General features: G+C 48.4%; 1 protein-coding gene across 2 annotated transcripts in view; it reads left to right on the top strand.

Moving 5' to 3' along the window:
• Positions 1–10,593: 10,593 nt before the first annotated feature.
• The window catches only part of TCEA1 (transcription elongation factor A1), a 54,563-nt gene continuing 43,085 nt past the window's right edge, over positions 10,594–22,071 (top strand). The window contains exons 1-2 of one of the 2 annotated variants that reach the window (XM_073583818.1): positions 10,594–11,125; positions 17,818–17,880. In XM_073583818.1, coding sequence (XP_073439919.1) covers positions 11,051–11,125; positions 17,818–17,880 — 138 coding nt within the window. In that variant the 5' untranslated portion in view covers positions 10,594–11,050. The remainder of the gene's footprint in view (positions 11,126–17,817; positions 17,881–22,071) is intronic. The other variant, XM_073583817.1, reaches the window with a different exon arrangement.

Below are 22,071 nucleotides of genomic sequence, written 5' to 3'. Positions count from 1 at the left end.
ACAGAAGACAAAACAGAATACCGGCAAAAATTCATCTTATACTGGGTTCTATTTTAGGTTAATCCAGCGGATTCCTTAATCCGACGAGAATCTCCCTCGATTCTCCCATCTAGATCAATTTAACGTGCACACAGAGTTTTTTATTCCACAGTAGCCTTCTCACACTGGCTTTGTACCCATTCAAAAAATAAAAAATAAAGATTATTGTTATTCAGAGGAATATCTTAAAAGAACAAACAAACCCCAAATCTATAGAGCTTCGCAACTTACAGGAGTTATTATAACTCCAATTGCATGTAAACCTCCAACATACAGGAACCTCTCACTAACCCCAATTGGAAAAGTCTACCAGTTCCCTATTCAATTCCTAAAATAACATTCATACTGGATTAACAAGGTTACCGAATATAATGAAAATTATTAAATGTTCTTACCTGTATTCAGATACAGACGATTCCCAGAGATCATTAGACTATACGGAATCCGTCACTTTCCCTCAGACCGGGATAACCGATTAATGCCCCTGGTGACGCCTAATGTTAAGGCGGAGGACTTACTTAAGGAGTTCTAGACTCCCCCGTGCACGGTTTACAGTACTCACCGGTGAGGGAAAGGTGTTGGATTCCCGGCCAACGCACCAAAATGTCAAGGGAGTTTCAGTCTTCCAATTAGAAATCGTCCAGACCTGAATAAGTAAGATGCTTCTTTATTGGACATGAGGGCATGGAGAGAGAATGACGACCACACCAGGTGTGGGCCGTCCTCTGTCTAACTCAATACATATTCTTAAGAGTTTAAATAGCAAAGCCGAAAGGGTGTAGAAACATATTGCGTTTGCAAAAAAGAGTACATGGAATATGCTTAGCTTGTTAGAAATCCTTATCTACAGTTACCAGAGAAGTCACGCAAGACAAGGAAAGCCAGCTAACGTTCACAAAAAGTAACGCCCAAAAGTAACACCCATGTCTTTACAATACAGTCAGCTGAAAAGAGTTTCAAAGTCTTAAGCAAAAATAAATGGCATATATGCAGTCATGTGCATAGATACATATACATACATATATATATATATATATATATATACACATACACACTCATATCTACATACACGCATATAAAAGAAAGGACTTTATTACAATTATTATAACAGGTCCCTGCTGCCCCTAGCAGCCCGCTGCACCTGACGTTGACATTGCACTGCTCTAACCACACACTATCAAGAAGTGCCCCCCTTTTATCAACACTAGCTCCCACCCACTGGGCTAGTTCTATCATTAACGATTTCCTATCTTATAGACTAAACCTATTGTTCTTATCCTGTGTCCTATGCTGCTGCTAAACCACTTACTATATATAGTAAGCATAATACAGGGTGGGCCATTTATATGGATACACCTAAATAAAATGGGAATGGTTGGTGACATCAACTTCCTGTTTGTGGCACATTAGTATATGGGAGGGGGGAAATATTTTAAGATGAGTGGTGACCATGGCGGCCATTTTGAAGTCGTCCATTTTGGATCCAATTTTATTTTTCCAATGGGAAGAGGGTCATGTGACACATCAAACCTATTGAGAATTTCACAAGAAAAAGAATGGTGTGCTTGGTTTTATTCTTTCATTTGTTATTTACAAGTTTATGACCACTTATAAAATGTGTACAAAGTGCTGCCCATTGTGTTGGATTGTCAATGCAACCCTCTTCTCCCACTCTTGACACACTGGTAGCAACACTGCAGATAGAAGTAGCCCAGTGGGTGGGAACTAATGTGCCACAAACAAGAAGCTGATATCACCAACCATTCCCATTTTATTAGGTGTATCCATATAAATGGCTCACCCTGTACTTATGGTATGCTCACCTCGCTCTGTACACCAGTCACATTAATACAACATACATGACCATAACACATTACAGAAGACGCACATCACTATTTCATGTTAAACCGCATGACACTGTTCACACAGCACGATTGTCCACATCCCTACAAGTTTATGGGGCATTTATTTTACAAGGTGGACCATAGTATTAAAGGAATACCTCCCAACCGTCCCGATTCTCACAGAACAGTCCCGTTTTTGACCCCCCACCGGCGTCCCGTCCGGGACTCTATTTTTCCTGCACTGCACTGAGCCGCCACGACCCCATGCACCGACCCCATCCTCGCCCTCCCAGAGACCCACCGCAGCCCCTCACAGCCTGCAATGACGTCGCTAGGCTGTTCTGTGGCTGTGCGCACAGGACCTGTGATGAGGTTACAGGAGAGGAGTCAGGGGTCACATGATCAGGGGCCTCTGTGGCTGCAGGACTCTGCTGTGCTGGTTGTCATTGTGCTGGATGAGATGAAGTTTCTGTGTGGGGTCAGGAGGGGTTTAAGATAAGATAATCCTTTAATCGTCCCACCATGGGGAAATTCAGAGCATTACAGCAGCAACATTACATTGACAGTAGGTAGGTACATATACAAAAAAAAAAAAAAAAAAAAAATGTAACCGGACTGTCACAACTTTGGATCTATCAGTTCTCTGTTTGGGTCATTCTCCGTTTTGGACAGTGCTGGTTATACAGCCTAACTGCAGCAGGAAGGAAGGACTTTCGATAGCGCTCCCTCTCACATTTAGGATGAAGTAGCCGGTCACTGACAGTACTGCACATCTTTGTCACGGTCTCATGCAGGGTGGATGTAGCAGAGCCGTGTGTACGAGGTGTTCAGTGCGGAGCCATGTGTGTACGAGGTGTACAGAGTGGAGCCTTGTATGGGGTGTGCGGAGCAGAGCCCCGTGTGTACGGGGTGTGCGGAGCGGAGCCGCGTGTGTACGACGTGTAGTAGCAGAGCCGTGTGTGTACGGAGCGGAGCCGTGTGTGTACGGGATGTACAGAGCGGAGCCAAGTGTGTACGAGGCATACAAAGCAGAACCGTGTGTGTATGAGGTGTGCGGATCCGTGCGTGTACAAGGTGTATGGTGGGAAGCATTCATACTTCCCAACCGTTGCGATCCTGCGGGACAGTCCAGATTTTGAGAGTCTGCCCTGCTGTCCCGGCCGGGAGCTTACTTTTCCCGCAGACACAGGTGTAAACGGTGGAGCCCCAAGGAGCACTTTAAAACTCGCACATGATGGTCCACCGGAAGTGATGTGCTGGAAGCTGATCGGAAATTTGGTAATTTCATGAGGAGATTGTGACGGAACCATGAAAACACTTCAAGGAATGCTTCAGATCCATCACCGTGTCCTCCTCCGACAGCGCAGACAGCAGCATTGCCTTGGAATCGGGGATGCCGGCCATGTGAGCGGATCATGATATGTCCTGCATCGGGAGGCTCAGGTGGGCATTACAATGGGAGCCGGCTGCTATAGTATCTTTATAGAATCTTTCTCTCTCTCGGTTTCTTTCTTTCTCGTTTTCTTTCTCTCTCTCTGTTTTGTCTTTCCCTCTTTCTTTCTCTCTTGTTATTTCTTTCTCTAATCTTTCTTTTTTCTCTCTCTGTTCTTTCTTTCTCTCTGTTCTTTCCTTCTTTCTTTCCCCTCTTTCTTTATTTCTTTACTTCTTTCTTTCTCTGTCTCTATCTGTTCTTTCTCTCTATCCTTTCTGTCAGGAACACCGCACTGAACTTGCTCACTGAGCCAGTGCGCGTGTCCTGAGTAAAGCGAACAGTGCTCAAAGATACCTGTGGAGTGGGCAGCAGCCGAGTAGATGTGTACCTCAGAGCTGCAGGACCTGAAGCACGTGACTGCTAGGGGCGTGGCCTAAACTCCACAGAGCTAGGAGCTGCAAGATAACTCCTAGCAGGGTAACTGCTAGACAAAGTTACCAGGGGACATAGACAGGGAGAATAGTCAAGACGTAGCCAGTGAGTCACACACAGAGATAGCTGCAAAGGTACAAGAGGGGGAGCAGAGAGTAGTCAGGTCACAGGCAATGAGTCATACACAGAGATAATAACGCAGTACAAAATCAACAGGCAAACTCACAACGGGAAACAGAACCGGGTCAGAACCATATAAACAAGCTATAGCAACAAACAGGCACACAGGGGTCAGCACACTAGGCCAAAGGCAAAAGTATAACTGGCAGGGATTGAAGCTTTCCAGGGGTTTAAGAAGCTCTCCCAGAACCAGAAAGAGGCCACAATCATTAACCCCAGGTGTGCAGCTCAAAAACCTGCACTGGGATCATGACAGTACCTCCCTCTCAACGGGGGGCCTCTGGACCCCCAGGCTTCCCCGGGTACTTGGCATGGAAAGCCAGAAACAGGCGATCTGCATGTACCGAGCGAGCAGGGACCCATGAGCACTCCTCTGGTCCATATCCCTTCCAGTGGACCAGGTACGGCGCACCCGCTGAAAGTCCACAATATGTCCGACCTCATACTCCAATTGACCCTCCACCAGCACTGGAGGAACAACAGACTAAGAGTTCTCTTTGACAGATCCTGCGGGTTTCAACAGAGATTTATGGAACACATTAGATATTTTTAAGGCGGCGGGGAGACGCAACCTATATGCCACTGGGTTGACTATCTCCATAATCTCGTACGGACCAATGAACTTTGGTCCCAACTTAGCTGATGGTACCTTTAAGTTGATGTTACGTGTGGAGAGCCAAACCTTCTCTCCCACCTGAAACATGTCTCCCGAGGCTCTCTTTTTGTCCGCAAAATATTTGTATCTCCCCTGGGCCCGAGAGATATTACGCCGGACTTCAGCCCAGAGGTTTTTTAACCGTTGAACGGACCCCTCTGCCCCTGGACAACCGGAATCTCCCCAAAATGCGGATTAAACCCATAGTTGATCAGGAATGGGGACATGTTGGTGGACTGACTCACCCGGTTGTTAAAAGCGAATTCAGCCAACGGTAACGCATCACACCAATCCTCCTGTCTGGCGGAGGTCAGACACCTGAGAATTTGTTCCAGGGATTGATTGGTGCGGTCTGTCTGACCATTACTCTCCGGGTGATATGCCGACGAGAAGGAGAGTGAGATGCCCAATTTCATACAGAACCCCCTCCAAAATTTGGCCACAAACTGCACACCTCTGTCAGACACAACATTCAGGGGTACCCCATGCAATCGGACCACATGCTGCACATACAACCTTGGCAATGTTTCTGCTGAAGGTAATGCTGCCAAGGGAATGAAATGGGCCTGTTTACAAAACCTATCCACCACCACCCAGATCACGGTATTGCCCCTGGAAGGTGGAAGGCCGGAAATAAAATCCATGGAAAGATGAGTCCATGGCCTATCAGGAACCGGTAAAGGTATGAGTTCCCCAGCCGTTCGGTTATGCGAGCTTTTGGAACGGGCACACATGCCACAAGCAGAAACAAATTCCTTGACATCGGACCTTAATGAAGGCCATCAAAAACCCCTGGCTACTGCCTCTCTAGTGGCCGTGAGACCCGGATGAGCACTCAGCCTAGACTCATGAAACTCCTGCAGAAGTCTAGGCTGCAATGAATCTGGAACAGTTTATCCCCTGGCCTGGTTGCCGGAGCTAGGGCCTGAGCCCTTAGAATTTCTTGTTCCAACTCAGTTGAGACCCCCGCCACTACCACCCCTGGGGGAAGAATGGAGGACGGCGGCTCAGGGGGAGACACTGGATCTAAACTTCTGGACAGGGCATCCGCTTTAACATTTTTGGACCCCGGTCGAAAAGTAATGGAGAACCGAAATCGTGAAAAAAAAGTGACCAACGGGCTTGTCTAGGAGTAAGCCTCTTAGCAGATTCAAGGTATGCCAAATTTTTGTGATCCATGACAACCGTGATAGGGTGAGCCGCCCCTTCCAAAAAGTGCCTCCATTCCTCAAACGCCAGCTTGACCGCAAGAAGTTCCCTATTGCCTACATCAGAGTTTTTCTCAGCTGAAGAGAACTTATTGGAGAAGAAGGCACAGGGTTTGAGATTGGTAAGGGTGGCCGGACCCTGGGACAGCACAGCCCCCACCCCCACTTCAGAAGCATCCACCTCCACAATGAATGGTTTGGACAGGTCAGGTTGTACCAACACCGGGGCAGACATGAAACATTTCTTAATCGCTGAGAAGGATTCCTTAGCGAGTACAGACCAATTTTTTACATCAGCGCCCTTCTGGGTAAGATCCACGAGTGGTTTAACCACTTGTGAGAAACCTTTAATGAATCTCCGGTAATAGTTCACAAATCCTAAGAAGCGCTGGAGCCCCTTGAGATCTCGAGGCTGAACCCAGTCAGCGATCGCTAGCACCTTCTTAGGATCCATACGAAACCCCTCACAGGACACAATCAACCCCAAAAAAGACAGCTCCTGTACAAAAAACGAACATTTTTCCAATTTAGCGAACAATTGGTTCTCCCTGAGTCTCTGGAGAACTGTCTTTAGATGTTGCAAGTGAGATTGACTGTCCGGGGAATACACCAAAATATCATCCAAATAAATAGTAACAAAACGGCCTATCAGATCAGAAAACACAACATTGATGAAATTTTGGAAAATATCGGGTGCATTAGTTAACCCAAACGGCATTACCAGGTTCTCAAAGAGTCCTTCTGATGTGAGGAATGCCGTTTTCCACTCGTCCCCTTCCCGAACCCTTATCAGATTGTAGGCCCCCCACAGATCTAACTTGGAGAACCATTGGGCCCCAGCTAACTGGTTACATAAGTCTGGGATGAGGGGAAGCGGTTAAGAGTTCCTAACCGTTATCTTGTTCAGTTCCCGAAAGTCGAGGCACGGCCGCAAACCACCATCTTTTTTCTTCACAAAGAAGAACCCTGCTGCCACAGGTGACACAGAAGGCCTGATATGCCCTTTGCGGAGGCTCTCAGCTATGTACTCCTTCATGGCTTGGCGCTCAGGCCCAGACAAATTAAACAATCGAGCCTTAGGTAACTTGGCTCTGGGTACTAAATCAATGGCACAATCCTAGGGTCTATGTGGTGGCAGCGCCTCAGCCTCACTTTCGGAAAAAACGTCTTTGAAATCCTTCAGGTACTCAGGAATACCTTCCAGACCGACAGACGACACAGACACAGATTTAACAGTGTTAACAAGATGTCCCAGGTTACCACATTTATTATTGCATCCCCATTGAGTGATTTCCCCTGTAACCCAATCAATGGTAGGATTATGGCGTTGAAGCCAAGGCATCCCCAGTACCAGTCCTGCAGGCAAGTTATCTAGCACAAGACAACTTAGTTTTTCCACAAGTGGAACGCGCTTTTAGAGAAAAAAGTTCAGACCTGCAACGGATACCGTCTTGGGTAAGAGGAGACGAGTCAATTGCCACAAGTTTAACAGGATCGTGAAGCCTGACTGTCCCTATCTTAATAAGAGTCATAACCTTGGTATCAATCAGGTTCACAGCAGAACCGTAAGTCAATAAATGCAGTAGTCTGAACAGGACCATAACCAAGTTCCAGTTCCACCTGCAGCACCATTTTTGCACATGAGGAAAATTGTACCTGAAGGTCTGGGTAGCCTCCTCGACTACTACCTAGACCTAGTCGTTTCCCGCCATCTTGGAGGATGACTGACAGGAGGGGCAGTCCTTCTTCCAATGTCCAGATTTCCCACAATAGAAGCACAACTGCTTTTCCCGGCGGCATCTTCTTTCCTTTCCCTCACAGGTGACAGTGCTCACCTCCATAGCCATAGGAAGAGTCCGGGTCTCATCTCCACTGAAGAATAATGGTGCTTACCGTTGCATAATGCCTCTAGCCCGCAGCCTGCGATCCATGCGAATCGCTTGGATTATGGCATCCTCCAGGGAGTCAGGCGGAGGATGAAGTGCCAAAGCATCCTTCAGATGTTCACACAGGCCTCTGTGGAACAGCCCCCGAAGGGCGGCATCACTCCAGGAAATGTCGGCTGCCCAACGTCTGAATTCAGTACAGAACCATTCGGCCGAGTGCTCCCCCTGACAGACACTCATCACCTTGTCCTCAGCCAACCGCACTCTATCAGGCTCATCATAAATAAGCCCTAAGACTTTGAAAAACACATCCACAGACATTCTCTCAGGGGCAGAAGAGGAAAGCGAAAATGCCCAGGCTTGTGGGGACCCCCTAAGCAGGGACATCACCACCCCCACCCTCTGTTTCTCATCCCCAGAGGAGCGGGGTCTCAAAGAGAAAAAGAGCTTACAGCCCTCCTTAAATGCCCTGAAATCATCCTTGTTACCAGAAAATGTATCTGGCAATTTAACCGGGGATTCAGGTGGGACTAAAATGACATCTCTATTCCCCACCTACTGGAAGCCTGCGGAAAGCACCCCCTGAACTGAGTCCTCCACCCGCCGTTGGGACTGGGCCAGAGCTTGGTGTTCCAAACTAAGCTTCTGCAGTGACTGAGTCAAGCATTTCACCTGCTCAGATAAAGCACACATTGGATCCATGCTGCAGAAGGGAGGAGAAAAAAAAAATTGTAGGCCAGTTATAATGTCAGGAACACCGCACTGAACTTGCTCACTGAGCCAGTGCGCGTGTCCTGAGTAAAGCGAACAGTGCTCAAAGATACCTGTGGAGCGGGCAGCAGCCGAGTAGATGTGTACTTCAGAGCCGCAGGACCTGAAGCACGTGACTGCTAGAGGCGTGGCCTAAACTCCACAGAGCTAGGAGCTGCAAGAGAACTGCTAGCAGGGTAACTGCGAGACAAAGTTACCAAGGGGCATAGACAGGGAGAATAGTCAGGACGTAGCCAATGAGTCACACACAGAGATAGCTGCAAAGTACAAGAGGGGTGAGCAGAGAGTATGTCTTATGAGGAAAGGTTGCAGGATTTGGGAATGTTTAGTTTGCAAAAGAGAAGACTGAGAGGAGACTTAATAGCTGTCTACAAATATCTAAAGGGCTGTCACATTGTAGAAGGATCTTCTTATTCTCATTTGCACAAGGAAAGACTAGAAGCAATGGGATGAAACTGAATGGGAGGAGACACAGATTAGATATTAGAAAAAACTTTTTGACAGTTAGAGTGATCAATGAGTGGAACAAGCTGCCACGAGAAGTGGTGAGTTCTCCTTCAATGGAAGTCTTCAAACAGAGGCTGGACAGACATCTGACTGGGATGATTTAGCGAATCCTGCTTTGAGCAGGGGGTTGGACCAGATGGCCCAGGAGGTCCCTTCCAACTCTACGATTCTACGATTCTATGATTCTAGTCAGGTCACAGGCAATGAGTCATACACAGAGATAATAACGCAGTACAAAATCAACAGGCAAACTCACAACGGGAAACAGAACCGGGTCAGAACCATATAAACAAGCTATAGCAACAAACAAGCACACAGGGGTCAGCACACTAGGCCAAAGGCAAAAGTATAACTGGCAGGGATTGAAGCTTCCCAGGGGTTTAAGAAGCTCTCCCAGAACCAGAAAGAGGCCACAATCATTAACCCCAGGTGTCCAGGTCAAAACCTGAACCGAGCTCCAGACATTAACCCCAGGTGTGCAGCTCAAAAACCTGCACTGGGATCATGACACTTTCTTTCTCTCTCTGTTCTTTCTTTTCCCTCTTTCTTTCTCTCTCTGTTCTTTTTTTCTGTCCCCTCTTTCTTTCTCTGTTCTTTCTTTCTCTCTGTTCTTTCTTTCCCCTTTCTTTCGCTCTCTGTTCTTTCTTTTTCTTTCCCCTTTCTTTCTCTCTCTGTTCTTCCTTTCTTTTTCTTTCTCTGTTCTTTCTTTCCCCTTTCTTTCTCTCTTTCACTTATTTCTTTCTATCTGTTCTCTCTCTGTTCTTTCTTTCCCCTTTCTCTCTCTGATCTTTTTTTTCTGTCCCCTCTTTCTCTCTCTGTTCTTTCTTTCCCCTCTTTTTCTCTATTCTTCCTTGCTCTTCCTCTCTCTGTTCCTTCTTTCTTTCTCTGTTCTTTCTTTCCCCTTTCTTTCTCTCTGTTCTTTGTTTTTTCTTTCCCCTTTCTCTCTCTGTTCTTTCTTTCTGTTTTTTCTTTCCTCTCTTTCTATGTTCTTTCTCTCTCGCTCTCCTTTCTATCTGTTTTCTTTTCTCTCTCTTCCTCAGTACCAGCCACTGTGCCCTCAGTACCAGTCAGTGTGATCAGCAGTGCTAAATGGGTACGGTCGGGGCGTGGACATGGGTGTGACTAGTTGTGAAAAGGGTGTGGTCGGGGCATGGCCTAAAATTTGCCCCTTTGCCCCTCTTTCCCTTCTTCAAAATTTGGGAGGTATGTTAAAGGAGGGATGGCCCCTCTAACAATGCATGCAGCAGCTGGTATATAATCTGGGCCAGTTCCACTATGATTCCCGCTCTGAAGAAATATTTATTTTCTGCAAAATAAAAAAAATTAAAGTGGTTGTCCACTCCTCGGCCCCCTTCTCAATAACTGTTCCCCTGGCCTAGACCCAGTTGTGGTGCTGGTCAGGTTCCAGGAGGGGGCGCCACCGGTTCTCCGTGCAGCCAATAAACGCTGCCGTCTCTCTCTCCACCTTCAGGTGTAACTGACATTTGGAGAGGGCAGCCGCAGCTGTCAATCCCCGGATGTCTGATTGGTCTGGAAGAGGGGAGAGTAAAGCCGTTGCTGATTGGCCGCAGGGGTCACGTGACATTGTTATGTCCCAGGAGAGCGAGCACTGACATCACTGCAGTGCACAGCGGATTAGTCTATAGGTGTTATAGTATTACTGAGGAAAAATATAGTTGTTAAGAAGCGGTTGTCCGAGTAGTGGACAATCCCTTTAATTTTAGAACGGAAGCCCCTCCTCCTTCACACTGCCTGAAAGTTACCTGCACCTCGCACTGGCAGTCTGAAATGCGGTCACCCTGCGCCTCCACCTCCGGCCACGAGGTGGCGCGCTGTCCTTGGAGACTCCTCTAGGAAGGACTACGAGCGCACGATGATCTGGGCGGGGCTGCGGCCCCATCACTAGTAACAGGAAGAGGCAGAGCCCGCGTGTACTGACAACACGGCCGCGGCCTCGCTTTCCAGCAGTGTCGGCAGCAGCTTCCGGCCGGAGTGTGGAGGACGCGCTAAGCGGGAAATTGCCTCTTCCTCCGAGTGTTGGTATCGCGGCTGCGGGCTGTGAGTGACGCCGTTGCTGCTGTGCGGGAAAAGCCAAGATGAGCGAGGCCGGCGGGGAGGAGATCATCCGCATCGCCAAGAAGATGGAGCGGATGGTGCAGAAGAAGAACACGGTCAGTGCTGCTCAGTGTGAGCGCGCCGCCAGCCGGAGAGGCAGAGTACTGTAGTGTTCGTCCCGGGGAGCGGGGGCGGAGCCTAGAGAAGACGGCAGAAGGACTACATGGCCCATAAAGCCCGCACAAGACCCCGGCATCCTCCATCACTGCACTAGGAAAGTTCTAAGCAATCCCCCATAATCCCACTGCTCAGAGGCTCCTGTGTGTGGTCCTGGGGTCTGTACTGAGGGGCTTCATCCCACTGCTCAGAGGCTCCTGTGTGTGATCCTGGGGTCTGTACTGAGGGGCTTCATCACACTGCTCAGAGGCTCCTGTGTGTGATCCTGGGGTCTGTACTGAGGGGCTTCATCCCACTGCTCAGAGGCTCCTGTGTGTGGTCCTGGGGTCTGTACTGAGGGGCTTCATCACACTGCTCAGAGGCTCCTGTGTGTGGTCCTGGGGTCTGTACTGAGGGGCTTCATCCCACTGCTCAGAGGCTCCTGTGTGTGATCCTGGGGTCTGTACTGAGGGGCTTCATCACACTGCTCAGAGGCTCCTGTGTGTGATCCTGGGGTCTGTACTGAGGGGCTTCATCCCACTGCTCAGAGGCTCCTGTGTGTGATCCTGGGGTCTGTACTGAGGGGCTTCATCACACTGCTCAGAGGCTCCTGTGTGTGGTCCTGGGGTCTGTACTGAGAGGCTTCATCCCACTGCTCAGAGGCTCCTGTGTGTGATCCTGGGGTCTGTACTGAGGGGCTTCATCACACTGCTCAGAGGCTCCTGTGTGTGGTCCTGGGGTCTGTACTGAGAGGCTTCATCACACTGCTCAGAGGCTCCTGTGTGTGATCCTGGGGTCTGTACTGAGGGGCTTCATCACACTGCTCAGAGGCTCCTGTGTGTGATCCTGGGGTCTGTACTGAGGGGCTTCATCACACTGCTCAGAGGCTCCTGTGTGTGGTCCTGGGGTCTGTACTGAGGGGCTTCATCACACTGCTCAGAGGCTCCTGTGTGTGGTCCTGGGGTCTGTACTGAGAGGCTTCATCACACTGCTCAGAGGCTCCTGTGTGTGATCCTGGGGTCTGTACTGAGGGGCTTCATCAGACTGCTCAAAGGCTCCTGTGTGTGTTCCTGGGGTCTGTACTGAGGGGCTTCATCACACTGCTCAGAGGCTCCTGTGTGTGGTCCTGGGGTCTGTACTGAGGGGCTTCATCCCACTGCTCAGAGGCTCCTGTGTGTGATCCTGGGGTCTGTACTGAGGGGCTTCATCCCACTGCTCAGAGGCTCCTGTGTGTGGTCCTGGGGTCTGTACTGAGGGGCTTCATCCCACTGCTCAGAGGCTCCTGTGTGTGATCCTGGGGTCTGTACTGAGGGGCTTCATCACACTGCTCAGAGGCTCCTGTGTGTGATCCTGGGGTCTGTACTGAGGGGCTTCATCCCACTGCTCAGAGGCTCCTGTGTGTGTGATCCTGGGGTCTGTACTGAGGGGCTTCATCACACTGCTCAGAGGCTCCTGTGTGTGGTCCTGGGGTCTGTACTGAGAGGCTTCATCACACTGCTCAGAGGCTCCTGTGTGTGATCCTGGGGTCTGTACTGAGGGGCTTCATCACACTGCTCAGAGACTCCTGTGTGTGATCCTGGGGTCTGTACTGAGGGGCTTCATCACACTGCTCAGAGGCTCCTGTGTGTGGTCCTGGGGTCTGTACTGAGGGGCTTCATCACACTGCTCAGAGGCTCCTGTGTGTGGTCCTGGGGTCTGTACTGAGAGGCTTCATCACACTGCTCAGAGGCTCCTGTGTGTGATCCTGGGGTCTGTACTGAGGGGCTTCATCAGACTGCTCAAAGGCTCCTGTGTGTGTTCCTGGGGTCTGTACTGAGGGGCTTCATCACACTGCTCAGAGGCTCCTGTGTGTGTTCCTGGGGTCTGTACTGAGGGGCTTCATCACACTGCTCAGAGGCTCCTGTGTGTGTTCCTGGGGTCTGTACTGAGGGGCTTCATCACACTGCTCAGAGGCTCCTGTGTGTGTTCCTGGGGTCTGTACTGAGGGGCTTCATCACACTGCTCAGAGGCTCCTGTGTGTGTTCCTGGGGTCTGTACTGAGGGGATTCATCACACTGCTCAGAGGCTCCTGTGTGTGTTCCTGGGGTCTGTACTGAGGGGCTTCATCACACTGCTCAGAGGCTCCTGTGTGTGGTCCTGGGGTCTGTAAAGTCATGGCCAAAAGTCTAGAGAATGACACAAATATTATATTTTCACATGATCTGCTGCCCTCTGGTTTTTATGTGTTTGTCAGATGTTTTTATCACATACAGAAATATAACTGCAATCATATTATGAGTAACAAAAGGTTATATTGACAGTTAGAATGAGTTAATGCAGCAAGTCAATATTTGCAGTGTTGACCCTTCTTCTTCAGGACCTCAGCAATTCTCCCTGGCATGCTCTCAATCAACTTCTGGATCAAATCCTGACTGATAGCATTCCATTCTTGCAAAATCAATGCTTTTATTTTGTCTGAATTTGAAGGTTTTTGTTTGTCCACCCGTCTCTTGATGATTGACCACAAGTTCTCAATGGGATTAAGATCTGGGGAGTTTGTTCCCTGAGCCATTTAGTTATCACCTTTGCTTTATGGCAAGGTGCTCCATCATGTTGAAAAAGGCATTGTTGATCGCCAAACTGCTCTTGGAGGACATTCTGGTACCATTCTTTATTCATGGCTGTGTTTTTAGGCAAGACTGAGAGAGAGCCCATTCCCTTGGCTGAGAAGCAACCCCACACATGAATGGTTTCAGGATGCTTGACAGTTGGCATGAAACATGACTGGTGGTAGCGCTCACCTGGTCTTCTCCGAATAAGCCGTTTTCCAGATGTCCCAAACAGTCGAAAAGGGGATTCATCAGAGAAAATGACTTTACCCCAGTCCTCAGCAGTCCACTCCCTGTACCTCTTGCAGAAAATCAGTCTGTCCATGATGTTTTTTTTTCTGGAGAGAAGTGGCTTCTTTGCTGCCCTCCTTGAGACCAGGCCTTGCTCCAAGAGTCTCTGCCTCACAGTGCGTGCAGATGCACTCACACCTGCCTGCTGCCATTCCTGAGCAAGCTCTGCACTGCGGGTAGCCCAATCCCGCAGCTGAAACACTTTTAAGAGACGGTCCTGGCGCTTGCTGGTCTTTCTTGGGCGCCCTGGAGCCTTTTTGGCAACAAGGGAACCTCTCCTTGAAGTTCTTGATGATGCGATAGATTGTTGACTGATGTGCAATCTTTCTAGCTGCGATACTCTTCCCTGTTAGGCCATTTTTGTGCAGTGCAATGATGACTGCACGTGTTTCTTTAGAGATAACCATGGTTAACAGAAGAGAAACAATGATGCCAAGCACCAGCTTCCTTTTAAAATGTCCAGTGGTGTCATTCTTACTTAATCATGACAGATTGATCTCCAGCCCTGTCCTCATCAACACCCACACCTGTGTTAATGGAGCAATCACTGAAACAATGTTAGCTGGTCCTTTTAAGGCAGGGCTGCAATGATGTTGAAATGTGTTTTGGCGGATAAAGTTAATTTTCTAGGCAAATATTGACTTTGCAAGTAATTGCTGTTAAGCTGATCACTCTTTATAACATTCTGGAGTATATGCAAATTGCCATTAGGAAAAAATGAAGCAGTAGACTTTGTAAAAATTAATATTTGTGTCATTCTCTAAACTTTTGGCCATGACTGTACTGAGGGTCTTCATCACACTGCTCAAAGGCTCCTGTGTGTGTGGTCCTGGGGTCTGTACTGAGGGGCTTCATCACACTGCTCAGAGGCTCCTGTGTGTGATCCTGGGGTCTGTACTGAGGGGCTTCATCACACTGCTCAGAGGCTCCTGTGTGTGATCCTGGGGTCTGTACTGAGGGGCTTCATCACACTGCTCAGAGGCTCCTGTGTGTGATCCTGGGGTCTGTACTGAGGGGCTTCATCACACTGCTCAGAGGCTCCTGTGTGTGATCCTGGGGTCTTTACTGAGGGGCTTCATCACACTGCTCAGAGGCTCCTGTGTGTGGTCCTGGGGTCTGTACTGAGGGGCTTCATCACACTGCTCAGAGGCTCCTGGGGTCTGTACTGAGGGGCTTCATCACACTGCTCAGAGGCTCCTGTGTGTGATCCTGGGGTCTGTACTGAGGGGCTTCATCACACTGCTCAGAGGCTCATGTGTGTGGTCCTTGGGTCTGTACTGAGGGGCTTCATCACACTGCTCAGAGGCTCCTGTGTGTGATCCTGGGGTCTGTACTGAGGGGCTTCATCACACTGCTCAGAGGCTCCTGTGTGTGATCCTGGGGTCTGTACTGAGGGGCTTCATCACACTGCTCAGAGGCTCCTGTGTGTGATCCTGGGGTCTGTACTGAGGGGCTTCATCACACTGCTCAGAGGCTCCTGTGTGTGGTCCTGGGGTCTATACTGAGGGGCTTCATCACACTGCTCAGAGGCTCCTGATGATTGCTTGCACCTTGATTTTCTTATACTTGCTTCTGCCTCTGGACGTTCCCCTGAAAGTGTATGACTAGATGGACCCCTAGATGTTACCGCCTCCCTTATTGGGTAGCTGTCTCCACATGATAGCTGATTGGGCAGTAAGTGTTAGACGCTTCTGTTTCCAGGAGGGATAGCAGAGGAACATCACAAATCACAGTGCTCAGAAAACATCCCTGGTAATTATTAGTTTCAGGAGTACATATATTTAGTACAGCAGTCCTGTCTGGAGAGCCTGCATTATGTAGTGGTCTGTCTGTGAGCAGGACTGATCCTGACCGCTGCCGGTTGTTCGCAGCATGACTGGTGCTTCTCCATCACTGACATAAGACGCTGTGCACAGCGTGCCTGCGGCGAGAGCAGGACTGTGTATGGGGGCAGCGTGTATTGGGAGGCTGGTGTGTACTGCAGTGTGGGTGATTGGCTCCACTGTATGCGCTCCTGTCTGAGTACAGGCTGCCGATCACGTGACCATTCTGCTGGCCAATATGGATGGGGCCACCAGTATGGCTCTTTGTGCAGTTCTACATAACACTTCTATAGGTTCCAGAACACTGTCCCCAAGCACCTATAATCACTTAATGTGGCAGCTCTCCCTGGTCCCGTCCCCCCCAATACACATGCCTACTCGGCTCGGCTGAGTGTGCCTGTCTTCCTAATAGGGAGAGGGCAGATTGGCACAGCCGCATACACTTCCGTGGTTCAGGTAACGCCTGTCCATACAGAGTTCGTCACTTCCAGCTGCCGTGTGATATAGTCTTGTGATATACAGTATGTGACCCTGAGGGCCGGTGATCTGTACATAATGCTGGAGGGAAATAATTTATGTATACCCTTTTTTTTTTTTTTTTTTTTTTTTTTTTTCTCGCCCAACCCCCCCTTCCCCATTGCCCACGAGATGTGTCACAAGACAATGTTCCTGTACGGTCAGACAGCCATTACACAGTACACAGCAGGGACACATAAGATTATCTCAGCACAGGAACATTTTATTTAAACACCCCCAATTGTGAAACTTATTGTTATTCCAAGATTTATTGATTAAAATAAACTTTAAAACTAACTTTGTTTATGGGAAAATACCTTTTAAGTCTCCAGTGGTCATTTTTTACTTGATTTACAGTGATGACATGCTGTACATTAACGTGAGCACAACAGCCAATCGCTGGCCTTGGCGATCTCATGCTCTACATGAAGCCACAAGTGTTAGCATCACTGCAAGGAAGTGGAGTGAGACCACTGGGGACCACCAGAGTGTGGTGGCACTGGAGCTGTTCAAACAGATAACTAGCGATGAGCGAACATGCTCGGCTAAGGTGTTATCCCAGCATGCTTGGGTGCTAACAAGTGACTTCGGCGTGCTAGAATAACATGTTAATACTCCCGCAGCTGCAACACATGTAGGGATTGCCTGTTTTAGGAAATCTCTGCATGTGTTTTGCCTGTCAACAGCCGAGAGACATTCAGCCTCAGCGACTCGAATATAGTTCTCGAGCACGCCTTAGATACTGTTGGCACCTGAAGCATGCCGGGATAACGCCTTATCCGAGCACGTTCGCTCAACACTGTAAGTGATAAATCCCTGGAATAAAGGTCTCTCTTGGCAAAATTATGCTGCTCTCAGATGTGGTAGCAAAAACCTATTAACAGATTCCCTTTAAGAGGCTTATGGGGTGCCCATAATTACTATTCTTTTGGGTCCGAAGACACTGTCAGGACAGGAAATGCAGACGAGAAAATATGGCTTCTATTAAGTCATGTTAGATCGAATGCACTGAACGTTCTTATAGACTCTCCTGACCATGGGGGCGGACACCCTTTTGACCATGAGCCCGGAGTCTGACTCCGTGGGGTGGACGGGCACCCTCCTGACCATGGGCCCTGCCTCTGTGGAGGAGGACGGGTGCCACCCTGACCATGGGCCTGGCCCTGCCTCTGTAGGGAGGACACGCGCCAACTGCAGAATCGCCACAGCAATCCAGTCCTGCCCCCTCAGAGTGGCGGGGGTGTCCTCACCATGACATGTCTGAAAGCACACTTACACATTACCATGATTTTTTGCAATAATTTATGCTGCTTTGGAAAGTGCGTCCCTTTTTAACATTTGGCGTGTAAGAAAAGTACTCAAGTGTGAGAATGTCTTGAAGGTGGTTTCCCTGGGAATGTTAATCACTTTTTTTTTCTGTTCTCTTTTCTATAGGTGGGGGCTTTAGATTTACTCAAAGAACTTAAAAACCTTCCAATGACTTTGGAGCTTCTTCAGGTAAGCGTCTGGACAAGATCCTACAAAAACATACACAGATCAATAAGATGGATTAACCCCTTTCCGACATCGGGCGTACATTTATGCTGATTTCAGACTCCCTCACTTTGATGTGGCTTCCGGCGGTGAGCCAATGTCTTTCCCTAAGGCCTCTTTCACACTTCAGTTTTTTACAATCAGTCACAATCCGCCAGGTTTTGAAAAAAAACGGATCCTCAATTTTCTTTTGAGGATCCGTTTTTTTTCCCCATTGACTTCCATTAATGACGGATTGCTGTCCGTTGCATCCGTGTTTTTTTTGAGGATCCGCCAAAAGTTGTTGTCCGTCACCATCCTCAAAGATTTCAAAACGGAGCTTGGCGGATCCTTCAGTCCCTCTCCCTCTCCCTCTCCCTCTCCCTCTCCCTCTCCCCCTTTAAAATTCTTCATTTTGCGGAGGATCCGTCAAAAAAACGGACGGGTGGCATCCGTTGTCATCAGTACTATAACGGATCCGCCATCCGTCCTTTTGGCGGATTTTGACTGATGCAAAAAACTGAAGTGTGAAAGAGGCCTAACATGTCAGCTGTTTTGAACACCTGACAAGTGCCCGAAACAGCCGCGAGTGGAATTGCAATCCACCTGTGCCTACTAACCCGTTAAATAACGCTGACAGCGGCATTTAACATAAGCTTCCAGCAATCGTGCTGGAAATCTGCCCACCATGACCTCCGTCATGTGATCGCAGGTCACCGGTGGGTTGGTATGATGACCAGAGGATTCCTGGAAACTTCTATGGTTTTGTCGGCTTGCTGTGAGCGCCACACAGTGGTGTTGGCACATATACAGGCTCTTCCTAAAAGCCTTTCCCTGTTTTTTTTTTTTTTTTTGCCATGTGTTTTGCTTTTCAGTGTATCTTTCCTCTAATCAGTAATGGGCCATGCTTTTGGGGCTTCCTGCTTCCTTATTACTCGTCACTAAGATGAACATTGGCACAAGATTTAGGCTATGTGCCCACGTTGCAGAAACGCAGCAACCCCCCGCCGCGGGTAAAAACACATGTGGAATTCGTATGCGTTTCCCCGCAAAATACAAGCGTATTGCAAGTGTTTTTAGCTTGCAGAATTCTAGTGCTTTTCCAAGCGATTTGAAGCATCACTTGGAAAAGTGACAGGTTGCTTGACAGGTGTGACCAACTTTTTACTATTGATGCTGCCTATGCAGCATCAATAGCAACAGAATGTTCAAAATAATTAAAAAAAAAAAAAAATAGGGATATACTCACCTCCTGGCGGCCCCCGATCTCCTCTTCGGCGCTGGCGGCAACTTCCATTCCCAGGGATGCATTGCGCGAATGACTTCTGATGACGTAGCGGTCACGCGACCCTGCTACGTCATCAGAGGTCATTCGCGCACTGCATCCCTGGGAACGGAAGTTGCCGCCAGCGCTGATGAGATCGGGGGCCGCCAGGATGTGAGTATATCCCTATGGTTTTAATTCTATTTTTTTACAGTCTCCTCTCCTCCAGACCCTGGGTACCATCCGCATATGAAGTGACTCACTTTACGCATGGTGGGCATAGCCACATGCGTAAAGTGAGCATTTCAATGCAATTCTATGGTGACGGAATGGACATGCTGCGAATTTTACCGCTATGCGATTCCACAGCGGGATAGTCCGCAGCATGGGCACAGCAACTGCTGAAATCTCATCTCTCGAGATCACCATGTGCGCATGCACCGCCCCCGGCAGCAACCATATTGTCGGAGTCCATCACATAGTGAAAGTGCCCCGAGGCTCTGGCCTGTCTCAAAATGTCGTGTACGTGTGTGTATATAAGTGGCGAGTGTAGAGGTTACTGATTGCACAAAGCATTTTATCTTGCTCACATTACATGAGTATAGAGAATTTTTTAATCTGTGATAATGGAGGTACGTGGCTTCATTGAATTCTCCCATTATTTCAAAATGTAAAGAATTAATCTTTCCATCAGACAGTGGCTGGGTAGGAGGGGTATGCAGCTGGAGGTTCTCACTCAGTTTCTCTGTGAAACATAAAAACAGGTGGCAGCCCACGGAATCTTTAGCGGAGGGCCTGGTGTCCGCTGTGAAGCAGGCAGAGGCTGTACTCGGCAGCTTCCGTCATGTTAACGTCTGCATACGATAATGGCAGAGCAAAATACTGACGTTCTTTTTCCGCATGTAGGTGGTCTGTAGTACAGCTCCAAGCCGCTCTCCTGTAATATGCGACTCGACTACGTATTAGACATTTGTGCATTCCTTCTTCTGCGCTTTCTCTTTTCGTAAAGCTGTGGCTAAATGCTTTTTTCCAATGTAACGAGCTATGGTGTATCTAATGCATAGACAATAGCTTGCTGATTATTGGGAATACATTCCTTTTCTTCAGCATTCCCGTACACAATGTCACGGCCATAGCCCTATTCAGACTGGAGACCCCCTCCATCGAACAACAAGTTGTCGTCTGTCCTTTGTACAACAGTGATCTTTATTCTGTAAGTTACATTGCATCAATGCTGCTGACACTGAAGCGCCCCCATCATTTTTGGCATTTTTAAAAAATCTATTTTTTTTTTTTTTTTTTACCCCACAAGCTAGTGTTATAAAATAAGAAAAGAAAAAGACTTGTGTACCTCTCTTCAGTCCCCGGCCTGGATCTCCTCTACTAGACAGCTCCAGCTCTGTCTGTGTCGTTGTTCGTCAGGAGCCCTGCTGTAAATGCTGGGGGGCTGCTACACCTGCTGGTGGCCACATTTCTGCAGGTTGCTTAAACATCGGCACTAATGTACTACAGTGTCCGTCTGATCTCTCACTGGAGGGTTACACTGACCCCCCAAATTGTGAGAATTGACTATGTAATTGGGATACTCAGTGGCCCATAACACATACTGCCCCATCCATCACCTAGGTCAGGAGTGGGGAATCCTTTATTATTTTTTTCCCCTTTGAAGAGCCATTTGGATATTAATACCATCCTTCGGGGACCGTACAAATCATGCTCGATCTCCTTCCACAAAGTACGTCTTGATCCTGGCAGTGGTGTTAGGACGTGATCTTTCATTGCACTCGCCTCCGTGTTCAGTAGTAAGCACTGCATGCTCACACATCAAGAGGATACAATGTCTGGCAGTTGCCAAAATATTTATCTTATTATACATTGCTAATATATCTTATTCCGCAGCGCCTTATAGACATTATCATCGCTGTCCCCAATGGGGCTCACAATCAAAATTCCCTATCAGTATGTCTTTGGAGTGTGGGAGAAAACCTGGAGAACCCAGAGGAAACCCACGCAAACACGGGGAGAACATACAAACTCCTTGCAGATGTTGTCCTTTGTGGGATTTGAACCCAGGACTCCAGCGCTGCAGTGCTAACCACTCAAACAGCTGCCGACCCAAACACTGCAGTCCCCAGGAATCCGCCCGGTGGCCGGATAAAAGGTTGAGGGCAGTAAACGTAGGCCTTAGGTTCCCCACCCCTGATCTAGGTAAATCTGTTATTCACAGCTTTCTCAAGAGAAAATTCTAGTGTTAGCTGCCATACCTTGTGACTGTAGCGCAGACCACTTGATGGTGCTGGTACTAGTGTTCATTTTGGTAGAGTTGGTATAAAATGGACCGACTCCTAAAATATATAATAAATTGGGTACAGTAGTATAATGCAGGATGTGCTGGAAAGGTTTTTATAAGAATTTGGGAAAGTTATGAAGTGTCCTATAAATGTGTGTTCTGTTCCTGATCCAAGGATCTCTGCTTTTAGTCAAGATGAATCTGTGCTGCACTTTATCTACATGCTCAGTAGTGAGGCAGGGCTGTGGGGTTGTAGGTGAGATGAATCTGTGCTGCACTTTATGCACATGCTCAGTAGTGACCAGTGCTGTGGAGCCGTAGGTGAGATGAATCTGTGCTGCACGTTATGTACATGCTCAGTAGTGAGGCAGGGCTGTGGAGTCGTAGCTGAGATGAATCTGTGCTGCTCTTTATGTACATGCTCAGTAGTGACCAGTGCTGTGGAGTTGTAGGTGAGATGAATCTGTGCTGCACGTTATGTACATGCTCAGTAGTGAGGCAGGGCTGTGGAGTCGTAGCTGAGATGAATCTGTGCTGCTCTTTATGTACATGCTCAGTAGTGAGGCAGGGCTGTGGAATTATAGGTGAGATGAATCTGTGCTGCACGTTATGTACATGCTCA

The sequence above is a fragment of the Dendrobates tinctorius genome, unplaced genomic scaffold (assembly GCF_039654945.1).
Source record: "Dendrobates tinctorius isolate UK_male_01 unplaced genomic scaffold, ASM3965494v1 ptg000081l, whole genome shotgun sequence".
Taxonomy (NCBI): Eukaryota; Metazoa; Chordata; class Amphibia; order Anura; family Dendrobatidae; genus Dendrobates; species Dendrobates tinctorius.
Note: the sequence above shows the minus strand (reverse complement) of the source record. Positions and strands in the feature narration are given on the sequence as shown.